General features: G+C 41.6%; 1 protein-coding gene across 2 annotated transcripts in view; it reads left to right on the top strand.

The window, feature by feature from the left end:
* LYPD6 (LY6/PLAUR domain containing 6) overlaps positions 1–26,376 on the top strand; it is a 110,139-nt gene extending 83,763 nt beyond the window's left edge. For both annotated transcript variants that reach the window (XM_030852809.2, XM_060301501.1), the window contains 3 exons: positions 6,981–7,079; positions 21,408–21,538; positions 23,439–26,376. In XM_030852809.2, coding sequence (XP_030708669.1) covers positions 6,981–7,079; positions 21,408–21,538; positions 23,439–23,606 — 398 coding nt within the window. In that variant the 3' untranslated portion in view covers positions 23,607–26,376. The remainder of the gene's footprint in view (positions 1–6,980; positions 7,080–21,407; positions 21,539–23,438) is intronic.
* The last annotated feature ends 213 nt before the right edge of the window (positions 26,377–26,589 follow it).

Raw genomic sequence — 26,589 nt, 5'->3', positions numbered from 1 at the left:
GCTTTCCTTCTCTACTGGTCACCATCTCTGTATTTATCTCATCTCTTTTACTTTTGCTTGACTCTCTGCTGGAATGCCCCTGAGCTGGGTATGTAGTGCGAGGGCTGACCTTTAGCATTCGCCCCGAGGTGCATTACTCTTTTGAAATGTTCTGTTCGCCAAACATTTTTGAGCCTCTACTGTGTGTCAAGCATTGTGATCGGCGTGAAAAATGTAAAGGCAAATCAACCATAGTCCTTGCTTTTGAGGATCTTGCAATCTACAAGGTGGAGGCAGCCACCTGGACTCCTTCAATGCCACATGGTTAGAATATGTAACGTCTCCGTGTTCTGGTTGAATGAGAGGTGGTCCAAGGAGTGCACAGGGGCTTGGAGTCCACCTGACCTCGGGTTAGGACCTCCCTCAGCTGCTTCATAGCCTTCTGACTTGAAATAAGTTCCCTAACTTTGTGAAGATTAAATAAAAGAACGCATACAAAGCACTTAGCACTGTGAGCCATAGGAAATGCTCAATAAATGTTAGGGGAATCTTTAAAGTGTTGATTTCTACATTTCCAACTTGGTTAAAATGATACATACCCTATAGCATTGTTTTGTGGACTAGAAATAATATCTGTAAAATGCTAGCACATACATAACAGGCAATCAGATGCCTGTTACTTATGATGTTGTGCTAGTTGGCTCAGACAGTAAACTGAGGATGCTGAAGGTACATCACTAATTTTTTAAATCCAGATATACTTTTTTTTTTAAACATCTTTATTGGGGTATAATTGCTTTACAATGGTGTGTTAGTTTCTGCTTTATAATAAAGTGAATCAGTTATACATATACATATGTTCCCATATCTCTTCCCTCTTGCGTCTCCCTCCCCCCCACCCTCCCAGATATACTTTTAACCGGCAGCCAATAGTTTCTTTAGACTTATAGCTGTTGTACGCTCTCACCAGTACAGGCTGGTGCCTACTGGTTAGTTGTATGGAAAGCTTATCTAGCTGCTTGTTTTTGCAGGGCAGTTTATTTTAGTAACATTCATGAAAAGAAGGTGCTTTGATAGTTTCTCTGTTTCCTAAGATTGCATTTTGTTCTTTTCTCCAAACAACCATGCTTTTTTATTACAGTTGATGAACAAAAACCTAGGTTTCAGTCTCTCGGGTTTGATTGCCAGGACTTTCAGCTTCTGCGGAATTCTTTGTCCGCTTCAGTGACAGACTCAGAAGTCACTGGGCCTCAAAACAGACCCACGCCTGGCCTTCTCTGAGGCTGTGATTGTACACGCAGGGTGGAAAGGAAAATTAAGGGGGGTGGATTTAAGTGACCAAGAACAAAACAAACACACTCTGCTTGTGCCTCAGGGGTATGGTTGGTCAGTGCTGGCGGGCGTTGAGTGGACCTCTATTTGGAAAGTCCATTTCAGAATGGGATCTTTGAAGGATGAGCTCTGCCAGGCTGGAGGGGCAATCACCTGTGCTCTTTAGAAATTGATGGAAAAGTTCCATTCCTGTGACCTATGTTGATTAAATGGAGCCATGGCCTGGTTAAAGAGAGCTCACTGTAAACAAAGAATTGATGGAGTATTCTGATGTGATTTTGGAATATAGAGAAGGGTAGAAGCAGCTGTTCCTAAACTATGTTGTATGTAGTTGGTTCACCAGCAAGTCTGGGCTGAGTTCTCTTTCAGAGTCTCCATAACTGGTCACAAGGAATATAAGTTCTTGCAGGATTCAAGTTCCTGTCCATGGTTCCTACTTGGCCATAACTTTGTTTATTCTGACCGCTTTAAAGCAGAGTTAACTTCACATTTCTCTGCACTATTTCAGAAGTTTTTGGTGCTGTTTGCTTGTTTTTACACTTTGATTTTTTAAACGGTCATGGTTGTCTGCCCTTAAGCAGCACCCAGTAGACTGTGTTTAGATGAAGCGATCTCTCCACAAATAAGCAGGTTTCTGTAGAACACAGACCACAAAAAATATATGAAGGAAGCATGGGATTATTTTGATTTTGAATTATTAATATAATTGCCTCACTTTGTAGATGGAGACACAAACAGCTTTCCTGGGGTCGGCGAGTGAGCCAGATTCCATTAATATTAGATACTGCTCAGAACCTGCCCAAGGAGAAACGCGGTGACGCTGGAGATGTGAGAAGATACAGAAGTTTTCCACACCAGACAAACATAAACTCATTTCTCCTGGGCCCCGAACGGCCCTCAGAGATAGCAAGTGGGATGAGATTGGAACCCGGGTTGGGAAAGTTCAGCCTCCCATGACTAATCTCCTTTGCTCTCTGGTTCCCTAACCTTTGAAGTTTCTAAGCCTTTAAAAGAAATAAACTTTATGGCTTTCAAACTTGAGGCACTATCCTCAGTAACATTCTTTTCTATCATGTGTATGGGTTTTTTTTTCTTTTTCATGTGAAAAATGATGAATTTCTTCCTAGCCCATGATTAAAATACCAAAGCCTAATAAAAACCTTTGAAGCAGGAGTTTGTATTAAGAGACATGAAGCTACTTATTTGGCTGTTAGACCTCGTACAAGATAGCAGAATTTAACATCCTAAGTGACTTCAACATGTTCTTGGCCTCCTTTTCATTCCTTGTAATAGAAATCTTTCCTGGAAAGTTCAGTTTTCCTCTGGTTGCATATTCTGAGTCTTTCCTTAATTATGTGGACCAAAGAGCCTATCTCTCTACAGGGGGCTTGTTTAAGCCAGCGAAGTTTTCCCATAATTCTACACTACATTAAGTCTTAGGGAGTGAGGGGACTTTCTAGAAAGGTACCAGGAAATGCACGTCTATCAGAAATATGTTCATGGTATTAAAATTATACTGACAATATGTTGTTGCCTAGTGGACTGAGAAGATCAATTTATTAGATTTCTAGAAATTTTGTATTTGCATCCAGTTTCCAAAAACAGTGGAAATTAATTTGGTAAGAATGAAAAAGAAGAAAGTTTGGATGCATTACACATCAGCGTACAGTTCAAAACAAGATTCTCTTCTCACTACGGTTTTGGTAACTGAAGGCCTTTGTCCTGGCAAAAGTTCCAAGGGATGGAAACAAAGACGAAATCTTTTCCGATGCCTTACAAATGAATTATGGTCGGTTGAACCATGGCTGACCAGGGGAGTTAATGGACAGATTATATTACAGGAAGTAACTGGGCACTTTGGCTTTTCTTTTTTTCTTTACAATAACCTTCTCTTGAGGGACCAAGGACTTATGCCCTGAAATACTTATGCCCTGGAATACTAAGCTTATTAACTCTGTGATCAGGAGCCAAATTAGATTCATTCGCAGCTGGGGCCACAACGATTTGAAACCCTACTTGCTCTGTAATGCTTTGAAGTAACAGAGAAGAAAACTGCACATCTCTTAGAAACCTCTTTCCGTCCTTTTGAAAAAAACCTTCTTTATCAGATTCAGTATCAGTTAGCAAGTTACTGGAGATAGTTGTTCATCTGAAGACCTTGTTTATTAGCTAAATATTTCCAGAGGGGGGAATTGGACCATTTCTTGGTATTGTGCTGTAATTATCGACTGAAAGCTGAGTCTGTTTTCAGAGATTTGTCACTGAAAAGGGTTTGATTATTCACTGATCAGTACTACCTGCCAAGGTGTAAATACAAGTTCCTATGAGCAAATATTAGACTGTCATTGTTGAGAATGCAACAGATATGAAGTTGTGGACTTAAAAATAAAACTCACTGGAAAGGAGATCATTTGGTTAATTGGCAATGATACATGCTGATAAACACATTCAGAGATAAATGATTTTTAACAGAGCTTCATTTTGCTACCATAGTGTTTTAGCTCATATTCCTGTTTTAATTTTGACACACTTTGAGTTAATTTCAGAGTCCAGGCCTACTTGTATAAGAAATGGCAGTATTTAATTTAATATGTCACTAGTCTTGCAAAAGATAATTTTGAAGAGTCTATTAATCCAAATTTGGGAACACTACAACTTATTAGTGCTAGGCTTTCAATACGTTTATTCTTGGAACAGCTGGATCGTCAGTCTTCATTCAAAGTTCTTAATTTATCTCTTTGATGGGAAAGTTTCCAGGAATAGCTAATCCAACATTCCAGCTAAAAGTTTTACTGGCTGCAGTGACAGACAGATAAAATTGGATACTCTAGTGAATTAATCACACAAGCTGAAGTATTATGGTTGGCTTGCCGTCATAAACCTTAGTGAATACGATCGTTTTTTGAGAAATGCTGTTCTTTGACAAATTATATACATCTTTTCTTCAAAATTCCTGCTTTAATAATTCTACTTCAAATCTTACAAACTATTTTAAAGTTCTGTCTTTTACACTTATTTATATATTAAATAATTTAAAGTGGATAGTGAAACTGTTTTTAATGTATCCAATCAGGATAATTTCCTAAAATATTTTGTATGGTTTTTAATAATGGTATTTATAAAAATAATCTAATTAAAATCTCCATAAGAGTATTGAATGCCTTTGGAACATGAGAACCTATTTATTTATTTATTTATTTATTTTGGTTGGGTGCAGCATACGGGATCTTAGTTCCCCAACCAGGGATCATACCTGTGCCGCCTGCATTGGAAGCGTGGCGTCTTAACCACTGAACCACCAGAGAAGTCCGAGAACCTATTTATTTTAAATTCTTCAGGCATGTACTTACCTAAACTAGAATCTTTAACTCGAGTATAACCCACCTATCTAGGCAGTGAAGACATAAAAATTTTCTATGTGTAGTTTTACAAAATAGTTGATTTCTGTTTATTATAATTACATGATAGAGCATGTTTAACCAGAGCAAGTTTTCCTCATTGGGAATGCAGTCGTTGGATGGCTATGCCTAGGCTGCTTTCCATCCCTCATTTTTAAGAGGATCCTTGCTCTCAGCATCATTCTGTTTATGAACTTGAGTAACCAGCCACTTGGAGGAACATAGAACTCTCAAATGGGCCCATTAAAAGTTTCAGTTACCTGTATTTTTTAGACAGTTTATGACTTTTGATCATGTTAGGTTATTGGGTATTGTCAGGGTCAGCTCTGTGAAATATTACAAGCAAATGCGAGGATGGGCAGTTATTCTAAGCAAGGTGAAAATCAAAGTTATATCTGGCCCATAATTCTGGCCTTAAGCTGCTGCCCCCTCCTTCATTTATTTTTGATAACATACTTCATTGGTTCCATGTGGGCAAAGTAATTTACCCTGAGATGATTATTTCCGCCAGTGGGACATGCAGGCTCAGCCATCTGCGAGGGAGAACAGTTGGCTCCTGCAGATGAAGTGTTTGCATGTTTGCAGCTTTCAAAGAGGCCAGGTAGTTTTACAGATTAACACACACACAAACACACACACACACACACACACACAAGTTCTGTCTGTGAAAGGCGAAACTCTAAGCAACAAAGTAAGCAAATGATTAAAACTAAGCACCAAGTGAAAGTACATCAGGGAAAAGGACAGAGATGGCCTGGCCAGATGTTCCTTTTGGATCCTGGTCCTTAATTACCAAGGAGACCCTGGTATGCTGGGCACTCTCCAGAACCTGACTCCCGTGGATGCATCCCGCCTGAACACAAATGCAAGGCAAAGAATGCAAGTACCTGGAGGGCAATCCCTTCAGAAGGCAGGAAGAGGCAGCTCAGGAGTGGGGAATGGAGGGGAAAGATAGGAGCAGCTTCCTGGAACATCCCCATGTGCCCTCAGCACTCTGCCCCGAGACATTGGCCGTGGGCCCCCGGGGTCCCTTAGGAGGTTCACCTCTGCACAGGCAGCATGTATCTTAGCAATGAAGACTCTTAGCTGGTATTTGCTATCCCCTGAGACTCTTAACCATATCAGGTCCAACCAGATAAAATTATACGATTGAACCAAAGAAATTTTATAGGTAAGAAATGATCAAGCATCAAGAAATTTTTAATGATTGAACCTAATATTTATATTTATTTACACGATGATATGTCTACAGAAGTTGACACATAAAAGTAAATCATAGGAAATCCAGAGTGCCTTTTTTTAATTGACATTTTTATTGAGATTATTGTAGATTCATCCGCAGTTGTAAGAAGTAATATACAGAGATTCCATATGTACTTTACCCAGTTTCCCCCAATGGTAACATTTTTTAAAACTGTGGAATAATATCACAACCAGGTTATTGACGCTGATACATTAGTCTACCGGTCTTATTCAGACTTCCCCCGTTTTACTTGTGTTCATTTGTGTGTGATTCTGTGTGTGTGTGTATGTGTGTGTATTTAGTTCTACATAATTTTATCCCCCCGTTTTACTTGTGTTCATTTGTGTGTGATTCTGTGTGTGTGTGTGTGTATTTAGTTCTACATAATTTTATCACATGTAGGTTTGTGTATCCATCACCAAATCTAGACCCTAAACGGTTTCAATAGCACAAGGATTCCTCCTGTTGGCCTCACACCCATGTCCCTCTGACTCTCCCCCCACTATCTGGCAACTGCAACCCCTGGCAACCCCTAATACTTCCTCCATTTAAAAAATTTTCTCATTTAAAAAATGTCACACAAATGGAATCATACAGTATATAACCTTTTGGGATTGACTTCTTTCACTCAGGACAACTTCCTGGAAATTCATCCAGGTTGTTAAATGTATTAATAATTCATTTTTATTGCTGACTAGTGTTCCATGGTATGGATGTACCATGGTTTGTTTAACCTTCACCCATTGAAGGACATCTGGGTTGTTTCCAGTTTGGGGATGTTACAGATACAGTTGCTATAAACATTTGTGTACAGATTTTTGTGTGAATGTAGGTTTTCATTTCTCAGGGATAAATGCCCAAGAGTGCAGCTGCAGAGTCATATGACAGTTGCATGTTTAGTTTTTTAAGAAATTGCCAGGCTATTTTGAGAATCCTTTTTAAAAAATAAAAGCGTCTTACTTCACCATGCAGGATTCTGTGCTCAGTCTAAAAACTTAATCTTCTCTCTTGATTTTTTTTTTTTGTAGCCACACCATATCCTGGTGGATTTAAGTGTTTCACCTGTGAAAAGGCAGCGGACAATTATGAGTGCAACCGATGGGCTCCAGACATCTACTGCCCTCGAGGTAAACTCTCAGTAGACACACTGGGCTGCCCAGAGCTGTCCACGAGTGAATGGCCTGTTGACTATGATGCCTGTATAGAGAGAGGCATGCTTGCAATCTCAACCACTTCTCTTGCCTAAGGCTATTAGTAGATCTTTTATGCCACATCAGTACCTTATCATCAAACATTGTCAGAGACATAAACTGGTCCATAGACTTGTCCCCTTTCTTATGAAGCATCGTTGGAGCTCCAAAAGAGGTGAGTGAGACTTCTCACCCCCAGGCCCGACAAATGCCACATAAGAAGAGAACAGCCAGCCTGTAATCCACTCTTCGAAGCATTAGTCATTGCCTAGTAACTTCCTTTAAGTAAAAATATGAGTTGCTGTTCATATAAAGATCCCATTTATTACATATCTTGCCAGAGGCTTCTATCCCGAGACTGCATGAAAGCTAGAATTCTCAATGTCATCATCGCACAAATAAAAACCCTGAGCTTTTTAAACTATTAAGTTCTCTTTGAGGGATGAGATGAATGCCCGATCAAAGCATGAAATTTTGACCCAAAGGCCCATTTCAAAATGAAATAGATGCTTCATATTCATGTTCAGATCTCTTTTATCCTATTGAGTAAAAAAGATGGTTATATTTGGATATGGAGTCACTGTTAATTGGCTGTTTTGTGTTTGAAGGAAAGTCGATTCATTTGATGGGGAGGTGATAGGATGGGATATTTTATTGACAAATGTTTGAGCATGTAGTTAGATGGGCTTCGCTGCTGATCTAATTCAGTTGTTAAAATGACTGAACACAGCAACACCAATCTGTTATTTTTCAATGTAACACAAGAGCTCTTCTACTCACCCCAGCAGAAGGCACTCTGTTTCCCCTGGAGGACTGAACATCAGGAGAGCATGGAAACCGCAATGAAGGACAGGTGTCAGCTACCTAATCCGGTGCTATTTATTTAACCCATGAGTCTCCACCCAGACTGCCCAGGAGAAATACCTGTGGGTCTTTTCAAAACCACCTGGACCTGCGTCCTGCCTAGACCAGTGGTTCTCAAACTTCGGCATGACCATCATTCCCTGGAGGGCTTATTTAAATACAGATCTCTGCCCCTAGTTCTGCCTTCCCCCTCCTTCCTATAGGTCTGAGATGGGGCCTGAGAACTTGCATTTCTAAAGCATTCCACAGTGATGCAGATACTGCTGGTCCAGAGACCAGGCATTAAGAACCACAGCTCTAGACCAACTGAGCCTACGTCTCTGAGGTTAGGGCCCTGCACCAGTGTGTTTAAACAGCCCAGGTGATTCTAGTGAACAGTCAGGGACAGAAACCACTGGGAGCTCCTCTCCCCACTCATAGAAAGCAAAATGCACTGTTGTCATTTCTAGGTTCTTCTTATTTACTTTGAGGAGCAGAGAAGGTTGGTAGGGTCCCAAAAGACCACAGGGAAGAGAAGAATGTGGAGACACTGACGATCGGCTTATTCACAAGCTAGGTGTCCAGCCATCCAGGTAATCAAAGAGAAGTTCCGGGCTTCCCTGGTGGAGCAGTGGTTGAGAGTCCACCTGCCGATGCAGGGGACACGGGTTTGTGCCCCGGTCCGGGAAGATACCACATGCCGCGGAGCGGCTGGGCCCGTGAGCCACGGCCGCTGAGCCTGCGCGTCCGGAGCCTGTGCTCCGCAACGGGAGAGGCCACAACAGTGAGAGGCCCGCGTACCGCAAAAAAAAAAAAAAAAAAGAGAAGTTCCGTCCGCGTTGCTTTCTGCAATCACGCACTCACTCCGGACCAGCGGTGTTTTCTAACATTACCACTACAGGGTGAACGTTTGGGCGGGTTGCTGACGGACCTGATTAAACCACTGCTTCTCAAACTTGGCGGCACGTTGAAATCACAGGTGAAAACACCGATGCCTGGACTCATTCCCAGAGATTCATGTTTAAATGGTATGGGTGCAGACGGGCATTTGAATTTTTGAAAGCTCCCCCCGGGTGGTTCGAATATGCAGCAAAATTTGAGAACCACTGTAAACAGTGACTCCGGACAAAAACAGGATAATCTGCTTGTGTAGCCAATAACCTTTGGGCTGGTTCCTGGTAGGACAAAGCTGCCAGATGAGCTTTTGAAGCTGTTGCCACTGGTTAGAGCTACTGTACAGGAAACGTGACAGCGCTTCTCTCCGTGTTGCCCTGGCAGAGATGATACAAAGGAAAAGGAGGTTTTGTGAACTGGTGCTCTCTTGGGCCTTGGGCTGTATTTCACAGAGGCCCAGTTTCAAGTCTGAAGGTGTACAAGTCTACCTCTGTCACAAGGGGAAAACAGAGACCGTGACACTCTGCTTGAATTCTTCTCTGGAAATGAGGAAGTTCCACCTTGATGTGTTCTTTCGAGGTCAAAGTCTATCCTTCTGAAGTACAGACACCTGGAAGTATCTCAGGTCTTTACACAATTTCTCCTTCTCCCCTTTTTTATCTTTTTGTCCTGACATTTATAGGAATAAATGGAAAGTGATGCCTTGAGATTCTTGCCATAGAAGCACCGTGCCAAACCCTTTGGGGGATTATGCGGTGAAAGATAGGAATCAAGTTTCTTCTTTCAAGGACCTGGCAGTTTAGCTGGGAGATAAGATCTGAACATATCAAATGTCAAAAATAGCAGGACAAAGGCATGTGCCAGAGGAAACATGGCATTAAATGCTTGGGAGTTTAAGGGAAGAATTGCAGTTTTGGGGGGTGAGGCGGCCAGTGACAGCATCCCGGGCTGGAGAGATGGCAGCAGCCCGACAGGTGGGCAAGGCGGGTGGCAGAGTGAAGGGAGCATATCTTCCAGGAAGTCACTCAGAGCAGAGGCATGGAGTGTACCCATGTGGGCTCAGTGGACAGGGGGAGACCTGAACTGGGTGTAGTAGAATATGCTGGGGAATAATAGGAGCAGGACGGGGGATCCAGGCTATTTTTGTGGGGCCTTGAACGTCAGGTAAGGAGCGAGGACTAGCGCTGTAGACTGAGAAGACATAATTCCTTCTTGTCCAGCCACGTTTGCCACGAACCATCAACATTTCCTCTGGGTTCTCTCCAGATTTTTTTTAGCAATGAAAATAATGCTATTATTATCAGATTAAACTATAAAATGTGTCTACTGAAAACTACTGAGTAAACCTACATTTTTTTTTTTTCTTCTGTTTATTATTAGTTTGTTTGAAGCAGCCGTAGGACTACCAACAGGCTTGGTAAGGGCAGCTCAGTAACTGCTGTGGAAAGATGTCCTGACTTTCTGGGACGTTCCTCGTTTTCTGTTGGTTTATTTTGTGATCTATTTAACGAGGTTTTAGTTATTACACGATGTGAAAACAACTGGTGGAAAGTGAAAAAAACCATTTCGTGTAAATATTGAATTTTATCTCTGTGGAATAAGCTTGCATCCCAAATACTTAGGAGATTGATTGAATTTCAAGTTCCCTGTCACTCTGACTTTTGAAATGTGTGTTATGTAAGTACTTCCTCCTCCATTACATTGTTATTGACTTTGGTGCCTACAGATTCACGGGACCGTACTCCCTCCCGGAAGTGAGAATTTAAGATGCCCCCCAATAATGGACTGCCGTTGTTCACCTCCTCAACTTCCATTTAGTCTTCGGCCCCTTCCTTTGCGATAACCTTAATTTCATCAACTGCTCATTATAAAACAATGCAATTTTCTTGCCGCTGTGAACCAGAATGGTAAAGGATCTTGAAATCATATTCTGTGAGGGACCAGTTGAAAGAATTGGTGAAGGCAAATGAGAGTTGAATGTCCCATGTTCAGGTCCACATGGTTTTTGCCTGTGACTTTTCTCTGTGTTGAGTGATTAAAAGCTCCTTGAGAGAGGGACTGTGTAAGTGTTTATTAAGAGTCTGTAGAATTAAATGTCAAGTCAAAAACGTGCAGTTTTTTAAAAGGCTTGTTCTGTGGAGGATACCAAAGCCGCTAAGGACTTTATGTTCCTGCTTAATTATGAAGTGCAGATGCCTCCCTCAAAGGCAGAATCTTCACTGGAAATTATTGCTGGTATAAAGTCAGACCAAGAGAAATCTTGAGATAGAGGGACGCGTATCCTTTTAGTTCCAGCTTCTATGCTGTTCACTGTTTTTCTGCGAAAGTAAAGAAAAATCTGACCATGTCCCTTGGTGGCTCTTTCTATATTTGTTATGTGGTATAAGCAGGGAATATACATGTAATCCCCAGTTCAACTGAAGACAAGCCCCGCAGTTACAGACTTTCAGGAAAGACTTCTTTATGTCGACTATTTTCAGCCCAAGCCCAGGCTGAGACAGACAGCGTTTTCATTGACTTTACTTAAGGGTGGATTTTTTTCTCTTTTAGGCAATGTTACACATAGGATATAGCCCTTCAGGGTTTCTGCCATTATACAGGGGTCTCTACACCCCATGAGGACCCAAGGCCTTGCATCTTCTTATCGTTTATCTATTAACCTTCCCCTCTCCCACCAGGGTAAAGAAGTCAGTACCTTCCTCAGTGTTGGCCCCTGGGATTTCCCTTACTTTCTGGAGAGTTCATTTGTACGTTTACAAAAGGTATTGGTTATACATTATCCAACACTTCTGCCTGCTGTGTAATGAGGTAGTGTTCAAGCGACCTATCTTGTCATATTGCTAAATGGAAATCTTAGACTTCCTCCTTTTTTATAAAGCAAAAAATTTTTAATTAAAGTTTAAAATGCATTCTGGAAAGTCCACAGATCATAAGTGCACAGCTTGTTGAATTTCCCCAGCCGGAACATGCAGTGTATCTGCCACTCATGTTAAGTCGTAGAACCCCAGAAGGCCACCGGGGTCCACCAGGCTTTACACCCCACCTCCCAAAGGTAATGCAACTGTGACTGCCATGCAGATTTCTATAAATGGAACCACACAGAATGTCCTCCTTTCTTTCCCACATTCTATATGTCAAATTCATCAGTGTTTTTTTGAGTCGCAAAGTCATTCTTTCTCCCATAAAGAATGAAAGATCATTTTATGAATATACTAAAATCCATCCATTCTGTTGATAGGCATTTGGGTTGCTTCCATGCACAGCAGTCTTGTACATGTCTTTTGGTGCGGGGATATATGCATTTCTGCCAGGTCTATCCCAGGTCCCACACCCCGGACAGGCGGTACTCATGCTTTGCCTTTACTGGCTTTTTTTTTTTTTTTTTTTTTTGCGGTACGCGGGCCTCTCACTGTTGCAGCCTCTCCTGTTGCAGAGCACGGGCTCTGGACGCACAGGCTCAGCGGCCATGGCTCACGGGCCCAGCCGCTCTGCAGCATGTAGGATCTTCCCAGACCGGGGCACGAACCTGTGTCCCCTGCATCGGCAGGCGGACTCTCAACCACTGCACCACCAGGGAAGCCCTCTTTACTGGATTTTGCCTAACAGTTTCCAGAGTTGCTCTACCAACTTGCAGCCTCCCCAGCAGTGCCTGAGAGTGCTGGTTGCTGCACAAGCTTGCCAACACGTAGTATGGACAGAAGCAATAAAAGCTAGAAGTAGATGGAACGACGCTTTTAAAGCACTGAACGCATATAACTGCCAACGTAGAATTCTATACCTAGCCGGTCAGCTCCCCTCCTCTTCCCCACTTCCCTTGTCTCCTGGCTTCCCTGCTCACTCTGCCTTCCTGTTTGCGACTCCCAATTCCCGCTAGACCGACAAAGGTTCTGCTTAGCTTCTCGGCCCCTCAGCAGGGCTTTCTGCCTGTCTTCTCAGCCTCTTCATGTGTGCAACTTCTGATCAGCAAGTGCCTCGAGGGCAGAACAGGTACAGGGTGTTGGGCTCAGCTTACTGTGTTGCTGGTTTTGCTGGTATCTTGTTCGTCAAATCCTGTCTGCCTTGGTAGCTCACCTATGCTTTCATAAGATTTTTGTTGCTATTTTCATTTTATCCTACCATTTCTCGGTTCTTCTCAAGTAGCATTGGAATTCTCAGAATCACTCTTCAGTTAGAATTTTTCCAGCAACTTTTTAAACAAAAGATCTTCTGTCAGCATAAGCAAGATTGTTTTTGTACCCTGAGAGCATCTGACCTACTCTAATTCAGTGTTTTTGACTAAGTATTTTCTGTTAACACAGTTGCCTCACATAGGAAGCATCCATTTGATGCTTTTGCCTGTTGCTTTGATTTTAACTACCGTCCACCATAAAGTCCTGTCTATCCTCACTAGCTTTGCACCCTTTTCCAGCCACCTCCTTAGCCTTTGTCTGGAAATAAAAACATTGCTTTCTGAGTTTCAGTGATATGCTTTAAAAGAGAGATTCCTCAAGTGAGCCTGTCACCTGTCCTTAAGAGCTGTGGATGGTGTTTTTAAAAAAGAGAGAAGTATCTGTTTGGTGGTTTCTTCAAGAGATGCTGACTGCAGGGTAAAGGGGAGCAGTTATGAGTCAATCTGGTTGATAAGTATTTATTTTTAATTTCTGCCTTGAGAAATTTCTTACTTGGGAAAGAAAAGAAAAAGCTAGGAACTACTAGTCACTCAGTATTATGGGAGATTTGTCCATTTTGTTAAATCTACTTCTAGGCCGTTCATCCTCATTGCTGTGTGAGTATATGCCATAACTTATTTATTTATTCTACCATTGGGCATTTTTATAGTTTCCAAGGGTTTTTTTTTTTGTATAGAGAATTATTCTATGAACATTCTAGTACTTATCACTTTTGTTGGCTATATATGTAAGGGTGGAATTGCTGATTCCTAGAATATGCACAGGTTTAGATATAGTAGATCCTGGCAAATAATTTTCCAAAGCAGTTATACTGTGTGAAAGTTGCACAACTGATTGAAATATAATATTATTTCACTTTCAAATTTGAAGAGATCACTCAAACTACAGAAATGGAAGAGGTGTTATAGATATCATAGAACTAAGTTAAAATGTTTTGATTTGGTTCAATCTTGAGTTGTAGAAGTCAGGTACATGTATTCTTCCCACCCATCCATCTCTATTCTTAATACATTAAGCACCTGCTATATTGTGCAAGGTCCTGTGCTGTATTTGGGGAGGAGGTTTGGTAGGGAAATGCAGACATGAACAAGACTGGACTTTATTCTCAAGAAGATTATAATCTTGAACAGTACATCTTAACTGGGAGTGATTTTGCCCCTCAGGGGACATTTACTAATATATGGAAACATTTTTGGTTGCCACAGTTGGGGCTGCTACTGGCATCTAGTGAGAAGAGGCCATAGATCCTGCTAAATATCCTACATTGTACAGGTCAGTCCCCCAAAACAGAACTAGCTAGCTCAAAGTGTCAGAAGTGCTGAGGATTTTTGGAAAGACAGAGCAGATGGATTTTTCTATTCTTCCTTCTAAGTACAACTAAATTCCTAAATATTATATATATGAAAAAAAAAAAGACTCTGAAAGATGGAGAGAAAAAAGCAGACTAGCAAGACCCAAGGAGGTGAGTTCTCTGGGTTTTCTTTTTGTCCCATATTTTCCAGACTTGGAGATGAAGAAGCTGGCAACCTGGAAATGCCACAAGTACCAAAAAAATAAATTCCAACGAAAGTTAGTCCTCCGTAGCCGAAGGACCAAGAAGTGGGTAGCCCAGAAAGACAGAAATCTTCTAGACAATAATCACTCTACTCCAGCCAAATACCACAGAGAAAAAAATTATAGGTCCCTCCCCGCAAGCTAACAAAGTCTTACACTTCCACACTCAACAGGCTGTGATGAGACACACCATCCTCTTCTGAGATGCTGTCAGAAAAAAGTGAATAGGAGAAACTTTTATCCCCCCTAGGTGGTAATGAGGCCTCCCCCATAGTGTCAGTAGAGACCAGGTCTGGGGCCTGGACTTCTGTCCTCATCCAGCAATAATGACATTGTTATCCCCCTCCCTGTTGGGGTTGTGTCAGAGGAGGCCTAGTGAAGAGTCAGGACTCCACTAGTGCCAAGTGGTAATGAGGCCACACACACACATCAGTAGAGTGGCATCAGTTGAGGCCATGTGGGGATCATTAACAAGGCAGTCCTACCACTCTCAGCCAGCAAGGTATCATAGGAGGCCTAGTGAGGAGCTGGAAATCCCACTTCCATCGAGAAATAATTAGGAGAGCCCTCTCAGCTGTGAAAGGAGACAGAGTAGGGAACCTGGACTTGACTGCTACCTAGCAGTAATGAGGCAGCAGCCCCCCTTCCCCTACTGGGACTGTATCAGAGGACGTTAGCTAAAACAGAAGGTTTAAATAAGATCCAGATGACTATACTACCCAAAGCAATCTACAGATTCAGTGCAATCCCTATCAAACTACCAATGGCATTTTTCACAGAACTAGAACAAAAAATTTCACAATTTGTATGGAAACACAAAAGACCCCGAATAGCCAAAGCAATCTTGAAAAAGAAAAACAAAGCTCGAGGAATCAGACTCCCTGACTTCAGACTATATGACAAAGCTACATTAATCAAGACAGTATGGTACTGGCACAAAAATAGATATATAGGTAAATGGAACAGGATAGAAAGCCCAGAGATAAACCCATGCAAATATGGTCCCCTATCTTTGACAAAAGGAGGCAAGAATATACAATGGAGAAAAGACAGCCTCTTCAATAAGTGGTGCTGGGAAAACTGGACAGCTACATATAAAAAAATGAAATTAGAACACTCCCTAACACCGTACACAAAAGTAAACTTAATATGGATTAAAGACCTAAATGTAAGCTCAGACACTATAAAACTCTTAGAGGAAAACATAGGCAGAATACTCTATGACATAAATCACAGCAAGATCCTTTTTGACCCACCTCCTAGAGAAATGGAAATAAAAACAAAAATAAACAAATGGGACCTAATGAAACTTAACAGCTTTTGCACAGCAAAGGAAACCTAAACAAGACGAAAAGACAACCCTCAGAATGGGAGAAAATATTTGCAAACGAAGCAACTGACAAAGGATTAATCTCCAAATAATACAAGCAGCTCATGCAGCTCAATATCAAAAAAAACACAACCCAATCCAAAAATGGGCAAAAGACCTAAATAGACATTTCTCCAAAGAAGATATACAGATTGCCAACAAACACATGAAAGGATGCTCAACATCACTAATCATTAGAGAAATGAAAATCAAAACTACAATGAGGTATCACCCCACAAGGGTCAAAATGACCATCATCAAAAGGTCTACAAATGATAAATGCTATAGAGGGTGTGGAGGAAAGGGAGCCCTCTTGCACTGTTGGTGGGAATGTAAATTGATACAGCCACTATGGAGAACAGTTTGGAGGTTCCTTAAAATACTAAAAATAGAGCTACCATATGACCCAGCAATCCCACTACTGGGCATATACCCTGAGAAAACCATAATTCAAAATGAGTCATGTACCACAATGTTCATTGCAGCTCTGTTTACAATAGCCAGGACATGGAAGCAACCTAAGTGTCCATCGACAGATGAATGGATGAAGAAGATGTGGAACATATATACAATGGGATATTACTCAGCCATAAAAAGGAATGAAATTGAGTTATTTGTAGTGAGGTGGATGGACCTAGAGACTGTTATACAAAGTGAAGTAAGTCAGAAATAGAAAAACAAATACCGTATGCTAACACATATACATGGAATCTAAAAAAAAAAAAAAAATGGTTCTGAAGAACCTAGAGGCAGGACAGGAATGAAAACACAGACATAGAGAGTGGACTTGAGGACATGGGGAAGGGGAAGGGTAAGCTGGGATGAAGTGAGAGAGTGGCATGGACGTATATACACTACCAAATGTAAAATAGGTAGCTAGTGGGAAGCAGCCTCATAGCACAGGGAGATCAGCTTGGTGCTCTGTGACCAACGAGAGGGGTGGGATAGGGAGGGTAGGAGGGAGTCACAAGAGGGAGGGGATATGGGGATATAAGTATATATATAGCTGATTCACTTTGTTATACAGCAGAAACTAACACAACAATGTAAAGCAATTATACTCCAATAAAGGTGTTAAAAAAAAAAAGATCCAGAATGTCATAACATAATACCAAAATGTCCAGGTTTCAATAAAAAAATCACTTGTTGTACCAGGAAGATCTCAAACAGAATGAAAAATTACAATTAATAGATACCAACAATGAGATAACTACAAAGATGTTAGAATTACCTAACAAATTTTTAAAACAACCATAATAAAAATGTTTCAATGAATAATTATAAACAAACTTGAAACAAATGAGAAATAAAGTCTAAGCAAGGAAATAGAAAATATAAAGAAGAACCAGATGGAAAGTTCAGAACTGTAAATACTGTAACTGAAGTTAACACTGAGTGGATGGGTTCAACAGTAGAGTGGAAGAGAGAGGAAAGAATCAGTGAACTGGAAGGTAGAACAATAGAAATTACCACTTCTGAACACCAGAGAGAAAATAGATTAAAAAATTTAAACAAAAACAAAAACAGAGCCTCAGCGATCTGTGGGAGTATAACAAAAGATTTAACACTGTGTCACTGGAGTCTCAGAAGAACAGAAAAAGTGCAGAGCTGAAAAAAGTACTCAAAGAACTTATGGATGAAACCTTCTAAATTTGGTAAAAGATGAAATCCTGCAGATTCAAGAAGGTGGGTGAACCCCAAAGAGGATAAAACTAAAGAAATCTACACAAAGACAGACACAGAAAGGAAATGATGAAAGAAGGAAACTTGGAGCAGCAGAAAGGAAGAAAAAACATGGTAAGCAAAAATATGTCTTTGACAATACGATTGTCTGTTTTCTCTTGAGTTTTCTAAATTATGTTTGATGGTTGAAGCAAAAATTGTAATGCTAATGTGGTTCTAAATGTATGTAGGGGATTGCTGAAGACAATTATATTACAAACAAGAGAGGGTAATAAGACATGAACAGAGGTGAGATTGCTATACTTCACTCGAACTGATGAAATGATGCCAGCAGACTCTGATAAGTTATGCATATAATTTAATACCTGAGCAATCATGAAAAAACACACACACAAAAGAAAAACTATACAAAGAGATACACCCCAAAACCCTATAGATAACTCAAAATGGAATTCTAGAAAATGTTCAAGTAACCCACAGGAATGCCGGAAAAAGAAAATAGACAAAAAACAAACAACCCAAAATAGAACAAACAGAAAATTAAAATTAAAATGGCAGAATTAAGTGCTACATGTAAATAATTACATTAAATGTAAAAGGAAAAGGAATGGATTGGCAGAATACTAAAACACATGACCCAACTATATGCTATCTGCAAGAAACTCTGTGTGTGTGTATGTGTGTGAATTTCATAAAAATTGTATTCTCCGATAGTTGATTAAGCTCTCTTACCCAGTTCTGATTTTAGTTGAATGCCAGTGAGTCTCACGGTAAATGACTTTTGTTTCACAGCCTCTGGGAATTCCATGCAGTTGTGGAATATGAGATATAGAGGCTGAAAGTAAACTGGTAGAAATTCAAATCCATCTTTTATCTTTTAGATAAAAGTCTTTGAAATCCTTTTAGTGTGAAGTTATCAGCAGGCTTGATTCTCATATAACCTCATTACTAACTCACGGATTATTCAAAATGCAGGGCAAGCAGGGCTCTGGGGCTGAAACTCAGTTTTTATCAATCCTACCACCAGTGATAAGCCACATGTGGTCCACCTAGTTCTGCTTGGGAAATTCTGCCTGCTTCCCCGTCCTCTCACCCCGCCTTGGAGATCACAATACAAATTCAAGGCTTTCGTAAGTTATCCACTAAAGAAAGCTGCTCAACCTTGAGCATTTCCAAAACTTATTGAACCACAGAACCCTTTTCCACATTAACATTTCACAACTCACCTCGGGGTTTTGCGAGGTAAGAATGGATATTTTCAAGTGATTGCTGCTTCAGATCTGAGGTCTTTACTGCTGCAAGTAATGGGGTACTCTCAATATATCTTTGTTGTATGGATTGGACGTGGTGAAGTGTAAGAAAAAATTCTTATCCAGTCTCATCACTGATCACCATTTTCGCCCCGGAATGGCAAGAATTGGCTTACTAGGTATTGGGCTTTTGCATATCATCTTGAAAAAAACAAAAACAGGTTCATCAATTGTTTCTACTTTCACATAATGGAATAAGCTTCCAGTTCGTAAATTAAAAGAGAGTTTGTTATGGACATAAAAGTATGAACAAAAAGTGGTTCTATCATGTTCACCAATTGTTATTTTAAGGCTTATCCTTAAAACAAGATAATTCAATACTTGAGGGACAAACCTAATTTCCAAAACTGAAACCATGAAATGATTTACTTGTTCCATAAACGTATGATCTTATCTGCTCAGATTTACACTCGGAGCAATAAAACCTCTGGCAGCTGCTCCAGCTGCGGGAAGAGGAGACAGGAGATAAGAACGTGGCTTTCTTGAATGTCTGAAGTGGGAGTGGGGCTAAGAAAGGCGTGCCTAGCATGGCCATTAACCCAAGTCTGATACTAAAGAAGTAAACCAGTCCTCTCTGAAAGATGTGGTAAAGCTCTCAGGGCACTGGCCTCCAGTTGTTAAACCCCGCTAAAGTCTTAAAAAATAAATAAATAAATCATGCCATCTCCTCTTCATCAGAAAAACAACCACTCCAATTTTGAAATATTTTCGAGCTTTGGGAGAATCATTGCCAGGTGCAAAACTTTCAGGTTTTCTTGTGAGCTCATAGGGTGACCTTACTTTTACCCCACTCCAAAGAGCCCCCAGGATCTTAAGCAAGCTAGGAACTGCCCTCACCTGATCCCAAGTGATGAAATTCTGGTCGGGGGGCAGTGTGGAGACAGCGTTTGGGGGAGGGCATTGACACAGACTCAGTTCAGGTACACATACCAATGTTGGGCGAGTCTTCGCCCTTAGCGAGACTCAGGCCACTCAGGTTCTGTCAGGTGGGGATGTCTAGGAAGAATATTAAAACCCCTGATTTTCATGACTCCCAAGATGTGTCTGTGTGGTCTGTATTAGCTCATTCTCAGGGCCGAAAATCCCTGAGCTTTCTTCTCTTGATGTTAGTACTTTGGTGAGGGGAATTTTTATTGCCTAATAAATAATATCATAGAAGGTCATAATTCCATATTAGCCACGAAATATCCAAAAGGTATAAAGCATGAAAAGTTCAGTCCAAGATATGGATGAAAAACACCTCAATGACATTTCTTAAGAATTATTCTTTTTGGGCTTCCCTGGTGCCGCAGTGGTTGAGAGTCCGCCTGCCGATGCAGGGGACACGGGTTCGTGCCCCGGTCCGGGAAGATCCCACATGCCATGGAGCGGCTGGGCCTGTGAGCCATGGCCGCTGAGCCTGCGCGTCCGGAGCCTGTGCTCCGCAACGGGAGAGGCCACAACAGTGAGAGGCCCGCGTACCGCAAAAAAAAAAAAAAAAAGAATTATTCTTTTTCTTGTTTTCAATCTAAAAGTGGAGCAGGAACTTTCTCCTAAATCCCAGACTTAGAAAGCTGATACCACCTGGAGGCCTTAAAGAATTACACTGACAAAACCATTTTTCTTTAAATTGCAAGTTAAGAAATTCTCCATAGAATTTTGGAAGATATCTCAAGTTTTCAGACTCCTAAGCTTAGAGGGACTCTAGAAACTCACTTCATGGTCTTCGTCTGCCTTTTTGGAAAGATACTGAAATCACGCTGGGGAGAGATGGTGAGACTCCTCAATCTGGAATACCTTTCTTGTTGGGTTAGTTTTCTCCTGTCATGAATTGTAGGATCCAGCTATGCTCATAGGCAAGAAGTTCTCTTTTGGATAAAGTTATTTTCTCCAGATACAATGAATCTATTTTTAATCATTCTGTCTTACTTGGAAATAGCTGTTTCCCAGTCGTGTGTGTGAGCACACACACACACTTGGACACACACACACACACACACACACACACACACCAGTCTCCCCTATAGTCTTTTCTCAATTTGAAGATCTTTGTTACCTGCCTTACTTTTTTTCTTTTAACCTTGTGTTCTTTGAATGTTTTCACCCCTTCGTCTTCCTGAAAATTACTATGACTCTCACATCCTCAATCATCGCTCCAAACCTCTCCTCCCTAAAAAATAAAAATCAACACAGTGGCAAAATTTGTTGGAAGGCTAAGAGTAATACCACGGGGTCTTGGTTTATGGAGATTTTATGGGCAGAGAGACCAGTATTCTTCAGAAGGCCTCCTTTCTACCACGGTGAAGTGGATCTCTCCAAGGAGATCTTTGGGACCAGATATCAACTTAACACAGTATATGTTCCAGATGCTGTTAGAGCCTAGTGTCGACACACCTGTTTCCCTTTCAAGCAGATTGGGCTAACATTTGTCGTCTCAATTAAAACAAATTTTCTCTGTTGACAGAGACTAGATACTGCTACACTCAGCACACCATGGAAGTCACAGGAAACAGCATCTCTGTCACCAAGCGCTGCGTTCCGCTGGAAGACTGCTTGTCCACTGGCTGCAGAGACTCCGAGCATGAAGGCCACAAGGTCTGGCAACAAAGCAAGTGACAGGACAGCATAGTCAGGCTTCCTCCTCTGCAGACGCCCACCAGGGTTCACGAGCCAATCCTTACTCCCTGACGTAGGCTGGCTTTTGACTGTCTTTATACCGTTATGACAAGATGCTTCCTTTCCTGTTGGCGCTAAAAGAATAAAAATTTATACTAGGGCACAGGATAACTGGTATAAATTATGTAAACACAAGACCAAGAGGGTATTGGAATTACTGTAAGCCCTTTCTTCACTCAGAAGAAAGTAATAAAGTTACCAAAAGGGACAGGAGCAAGGGGCCAGTTATGCCCTCATGGTAGAGCATTGCAGATGTACTAACAGTTCAGTCAGCTGAAGATAGCCAAGGCAATTTAGCTTTGATAACTTTCTGTAAAGCGGGGTTCATATCTCTATTGGGATGCTGATTTGGGGAGGGTATCCATTGGCTCCTGAGTCATTTGAGCAGGTGACAAGAGGACCATCTCCTTGTGGGATGACTCCCTCTGGTGCCTGGTCAGAAGCACTCAGTGTAAAACAAACTTAGAAGGCAGCCTTGCCTTCTATGGAGAAGGAGAATATAGAGACTCAGAGGAAGGCAGCCTGACTCATGGTTGGAGTGGGGGATGCTCCTGACTCTCTCGCCCGTCGTTCCGAGCTGGCTGCACCTGTGATCTTGTATATCAGCCCTTGACCTTTTTTTGGAGGCTGCCCACTTCTCCCCATCAGGCTGCCTTCCTGGTGGTTGGGGGCAACTCCCACTCTTACTGTTAGTAGGGGCTTCTTTCTCTTAAGAAGACACCCAATTTTCAAGTAACTTGTCGAAAACACAAAGAATTAATTTTTTTTCAGTTTTACTGAGAAATAATTGTCATACAGAATAAGTGAAATATGAAAGGTAATCCCAAGGGTTTTACTTGACCTCCCCCCTCCCCCAGGCTAAGCTTGGCTCTCAGGTTATAGTGGCTACTTTAGCAAAGTGGAAGCTATAGATCAGAGAAGTGATGTCATGTGCTCAGGCGATACAGCTAGTAACAGAGACAGAATCCAGAGTCACTTCTGACCTCTAGTTTCTCTCCTCAACATTATAATGTCGTCTTAGCCCATGTCAACTGTGACCAAACTCAGACCTCTGCAGGATAATGACTGTATAGGATATTAAGCATCATAGAGTTTTTAGAACGTTACTGTGCCTATGAATCACTTGGGGATCTTGTTCAAATGCACATTCTAAATTCCTCACTTTGGTGCAAGTTTTGAGATTCTGCATTTCTAATAAATTCCCAGTTGAAGCTGAAGCTACCGTACTTTGTGTAGCCAAGGCCCAAAATAATTTCTGTCTATAACCCTTTGGGGTTTATTTTTTCTTATGATGCGTGAGGAAAGCAGTATAAAGCAGGAGTAATTGCGTAAATGAAAACCCTTCAAACTTTAACTCACCCACTGGAATGGAGCTAATTATGCAGACAATTCTAACGAAAGTAAATACTTAAGTTTAAATTCACTGCGTTGTAGCCACTTCACTTTCACTGTGAAAACTTGGCAAATGAACGTTTACCATGAGAGTGTCTCTGAGAAAGGTAAGTATTACAATTCCCATTTCATAGATGGAAGAGCTGAGACCTAGGAAGACTGTAAAACTGTGTAATAACCACATGGTAGGATGTCAAAAACAGAATGCACATTCCTAGAATTTAGCCTGGGGGACAGGGGTTTATTGTGATAAACCAGGTGAAATTTCATCCCACCCCCTTAAATGCAGGGTTGGTGTCTCCTTCGTATAACAGGTAACTCTCATTTGAGTTTTGCTGTGAGGGAGACAATTCCTTCAAAAATCTCTGGCCCCCTCCCAGACCTGCCAGCTTCTCATCACCCTTCTTTTTCTCTTCCTTTCTTTCAGGTCTGCACTTCCTGTTGTGAAGGAAATATCTGTAACTTGCCGCTCCCCCGAAATGAAAGTGATGCCACATTTACCACGACGTCACCCATAAATCAGACATATGGGCACCGCGGCTGCATGTCCGTGATAGTGTCCTGCTTGTGGGTGTGGTTGGGACTCACGTTATAGCAGCTCAAAGGCACCGTGTGTCGTAACGATCCATGGGGACGTGGAGGGTCCATAGTCATGCATGAGGCATTGGCCTGACAGTAGTCACACATGTGAAACCATAACACTCACGGATGTCTTCACGGCCAGGCACTTCCACTTACCACGGGGAACAAGCATTGCTCCAATGTAGTCATTTCAAGTCCAAGACCTCATCAAAGCAGCCTGCCCCCAAAACAGTCCCTGGGTTCTATACCATAAACCTTTGTTTCCCCTCCAAAAAATAGCTCTGCATTTACTGAGATTTGGGGCTTTTAGTTTGGAATACGTGCGCGAGCCACAGGAGGTCCTGCAGCCCTCTGAGATGTTAGGCATATGTTATATGGACACGTGTAGATCTGTGTTCTTCAGCGGAAAGGTCAATGACCCCTGGTTTGAGTGGTCCAGTCATGAATTCATTTATAGCTTTAGAGTTTTAAAACTTTGATTCCCAAATGAATGGACTATTTCCTTGGAGAGTCTGACCAAGTCCCTAGAAAACTAGTAAGCAGTTTGTCCAATTTAATTGTCCCAGTACTCTTCTCCCAATGGCGGGACTCATGGGACATAAAAAAAAAAAAAGCAATCATAAAAGGTTTTTTGTATGGGAGGAGAGGTGGCTGGAGAAGAATTTTCCCAACTTAATGGAACTAGCACCCATAAGGTGACTGTTTATCCCTTCATATAATTGGTGAGATTGGCCTTGATTTGGCACCTAACTGTGCTCCATGAAATCCTGGATGCTACCTGGACCAATAGGTATCCAAAGAGGCTGACAGCAGTATGGGGCTATTTCCTCCAGCCATGAGGTTCTATTCAGGCATAGCTAATTGAGACAGAGAGAGGATTTCAAAACGAAAGGCAGATGTGCGGGGTTGATCCGAGTTCGTTGTGAGGGCGCAGTAAGTGTCTCTGCCAAACCTTTCATCTGCAGTTTACAGTGCCCCAGAGCCTTCTTTGTTCTCCCTCTTCCAGATCCCCAGTGACTTCAGGGAGAAGGCTCTGCATTAAGTTGTCTCAAGATTGATAGGAAAAGAAGATGTAATATCCTAGGATGAGAAGTAGGTGGACCACTGGAGTGATGGTGAGACTAGTAAAGAGACCCAGTAAGATGTTTTTATTTTTTTCAGATGATTGCTTTTGAAGTAAATGGTAAAACTTTCACCATCCTTCCTATATTTTTGGCACCTCCAATTTTTTCTTCTTCCTTATAAATCATTTATACAATATTTATTTTTGTATGGCATAACTAGAGACTAAAATATATTGTAAAAGATTCTTTATTCTGAACAAAACGATCGAATTAGAATACATATTTTTCAACAGTGGTAGAGCTTGTAATATATGTTTGTTGAAAGTTATCTATAATACTTGCACCAGTGTTGAAAAAACTTAATTTATGTTGTGAGTAGGAGTAACGTGTTGGCCTCAAGGTTTTTGCTCGTGGTTTTCTCAGTGGTATTGTCCCAGAAGTATTCGGGTGGTGACCATCACTGGTATGAGTTTCTCTGCAGGGTTAGGGGGTGTATTTCCATGAACTTCGGTGGAGTCGTTGCTGATCAGGAGGCCAGTGTTGTCAGGGTCCATCTGCCCTGCAGAGGAAAATGTCTCAGGCTCATAAAATGAGCCCCCCTCAGGGACCCAATGTGAACTGACGGCAGAAACTCTGAAACAAAATCATCTAAATTGCATCAAAAAACCTTAATTCAGAGTTTGGTAGGTTTATCAGTATGTTGCCTACAACTGGGGCAGGGGACGTAGAGGGAGAGAGAAAGCAAGACATTTACTAAGCGCCTCTTATGTGCCAGACGCCACAGTAAGCACTTTACATGAGTCGGGTCATGTAATCCCTGCAAGAACCCTGTAAGGAACGTTACTAGTATTTACACGTTACAGATGAAGGTACTGAGGCTCTAAGAAGTAACATGAAGCCTTTCCTTCCAGTTTAGGTTATATGGGATGAGGTGGGATGGAAGAGGAAGGGAAGGTGGAATTGCCACCCCTAGGAAGACTTCCAGGCCTGACATCGTGGGAATTTGTCCATTTTATCATGTGGAGTTTGTCTAGTCCTGCTTCTATAGGATGCCATTTGTGTGTGTCCCCAGACAATGTTTTCTCTTTGGGGGGGGGGGTGTGGGTATGGCTTCCTCATTCATTCCTTTTGCTGTCAAAGAGGAGGCAGGTTGATCTTCCATCTGAAGATGCCATAAGACAATGACAATTTGATGTATATACCTACAAATACATTTTTGTGCATGGGTCACTCTCCATTGACACCTTCCAAGTACTGCATGTGATTAAAATAAGAGATAAAGTCCAAATCTTGGTTCTTAATGAGAAGGCACCACTCCAAAGCCTCCCTGGTGGTGTGTAGGGACCAGATCCACAATGGTGCAGACTCATCTGCCACCCAGGGGGGTCACTGCAAATTCCACACAGATGTGGCTGCATGCACCCCATGTACCTGTCAGAATGGCTGGTGTTTCATTCTCTTCAAAGAAAGTGGTTTGCTCACCATTCCCAGCCTCAAGGAGCCAAGGAAGGGCCATTCATGTGGAAGGCCCAGGACTAGTCATCCATCTGACTTTTCTACCGCATTAAGCCTTCCATTAAATCCCACGGTTGGTGACAGCTTGAAGTGCAAAGAGCCGCGATGTGTATATCAACCTGTGTGCCATTTATTTATTTTTAGACTCCCCACAGCGTTCATGTCAATATGGGATTAATGCCTAAATTTTGTAAATATTGTACATTTTGTAAATCAATGAATAAAGGTTTTAAGTGTATCTCACGGGGCTCCTCCCTGCAAATGCACATGCTAGTCAGTGATTAAGGCATCCCGGTTATGTACAAGGCATTGATTGGGTTTAGTGTCAAAGGGAACTTCCTTCCAGGAGCTCACCTTTTCATTGTATAGACAAGAAATACATGCATGAAAAGACACAAGACAATTCGCCCATGCCAA

This window comes from Globicephala melas, chromosome 7 (assembly GCF_963455315.2).
Source record: "Globicephala melas chromosome 7, mGloMel1.2, whole genome shotgun sequence".
Classification (NCBI taxonomy): domain Eukaryota; kingdom Metazoa; phylum Chordata; class Mammalia; order Artiodactyla; family Delphinidae; genus Globicephala; species Globicephala melas.
Note: the sequence above shows the minus strand (reverse complement) of the source record. Positions and strands in the feature narration are given on the sequence as shown.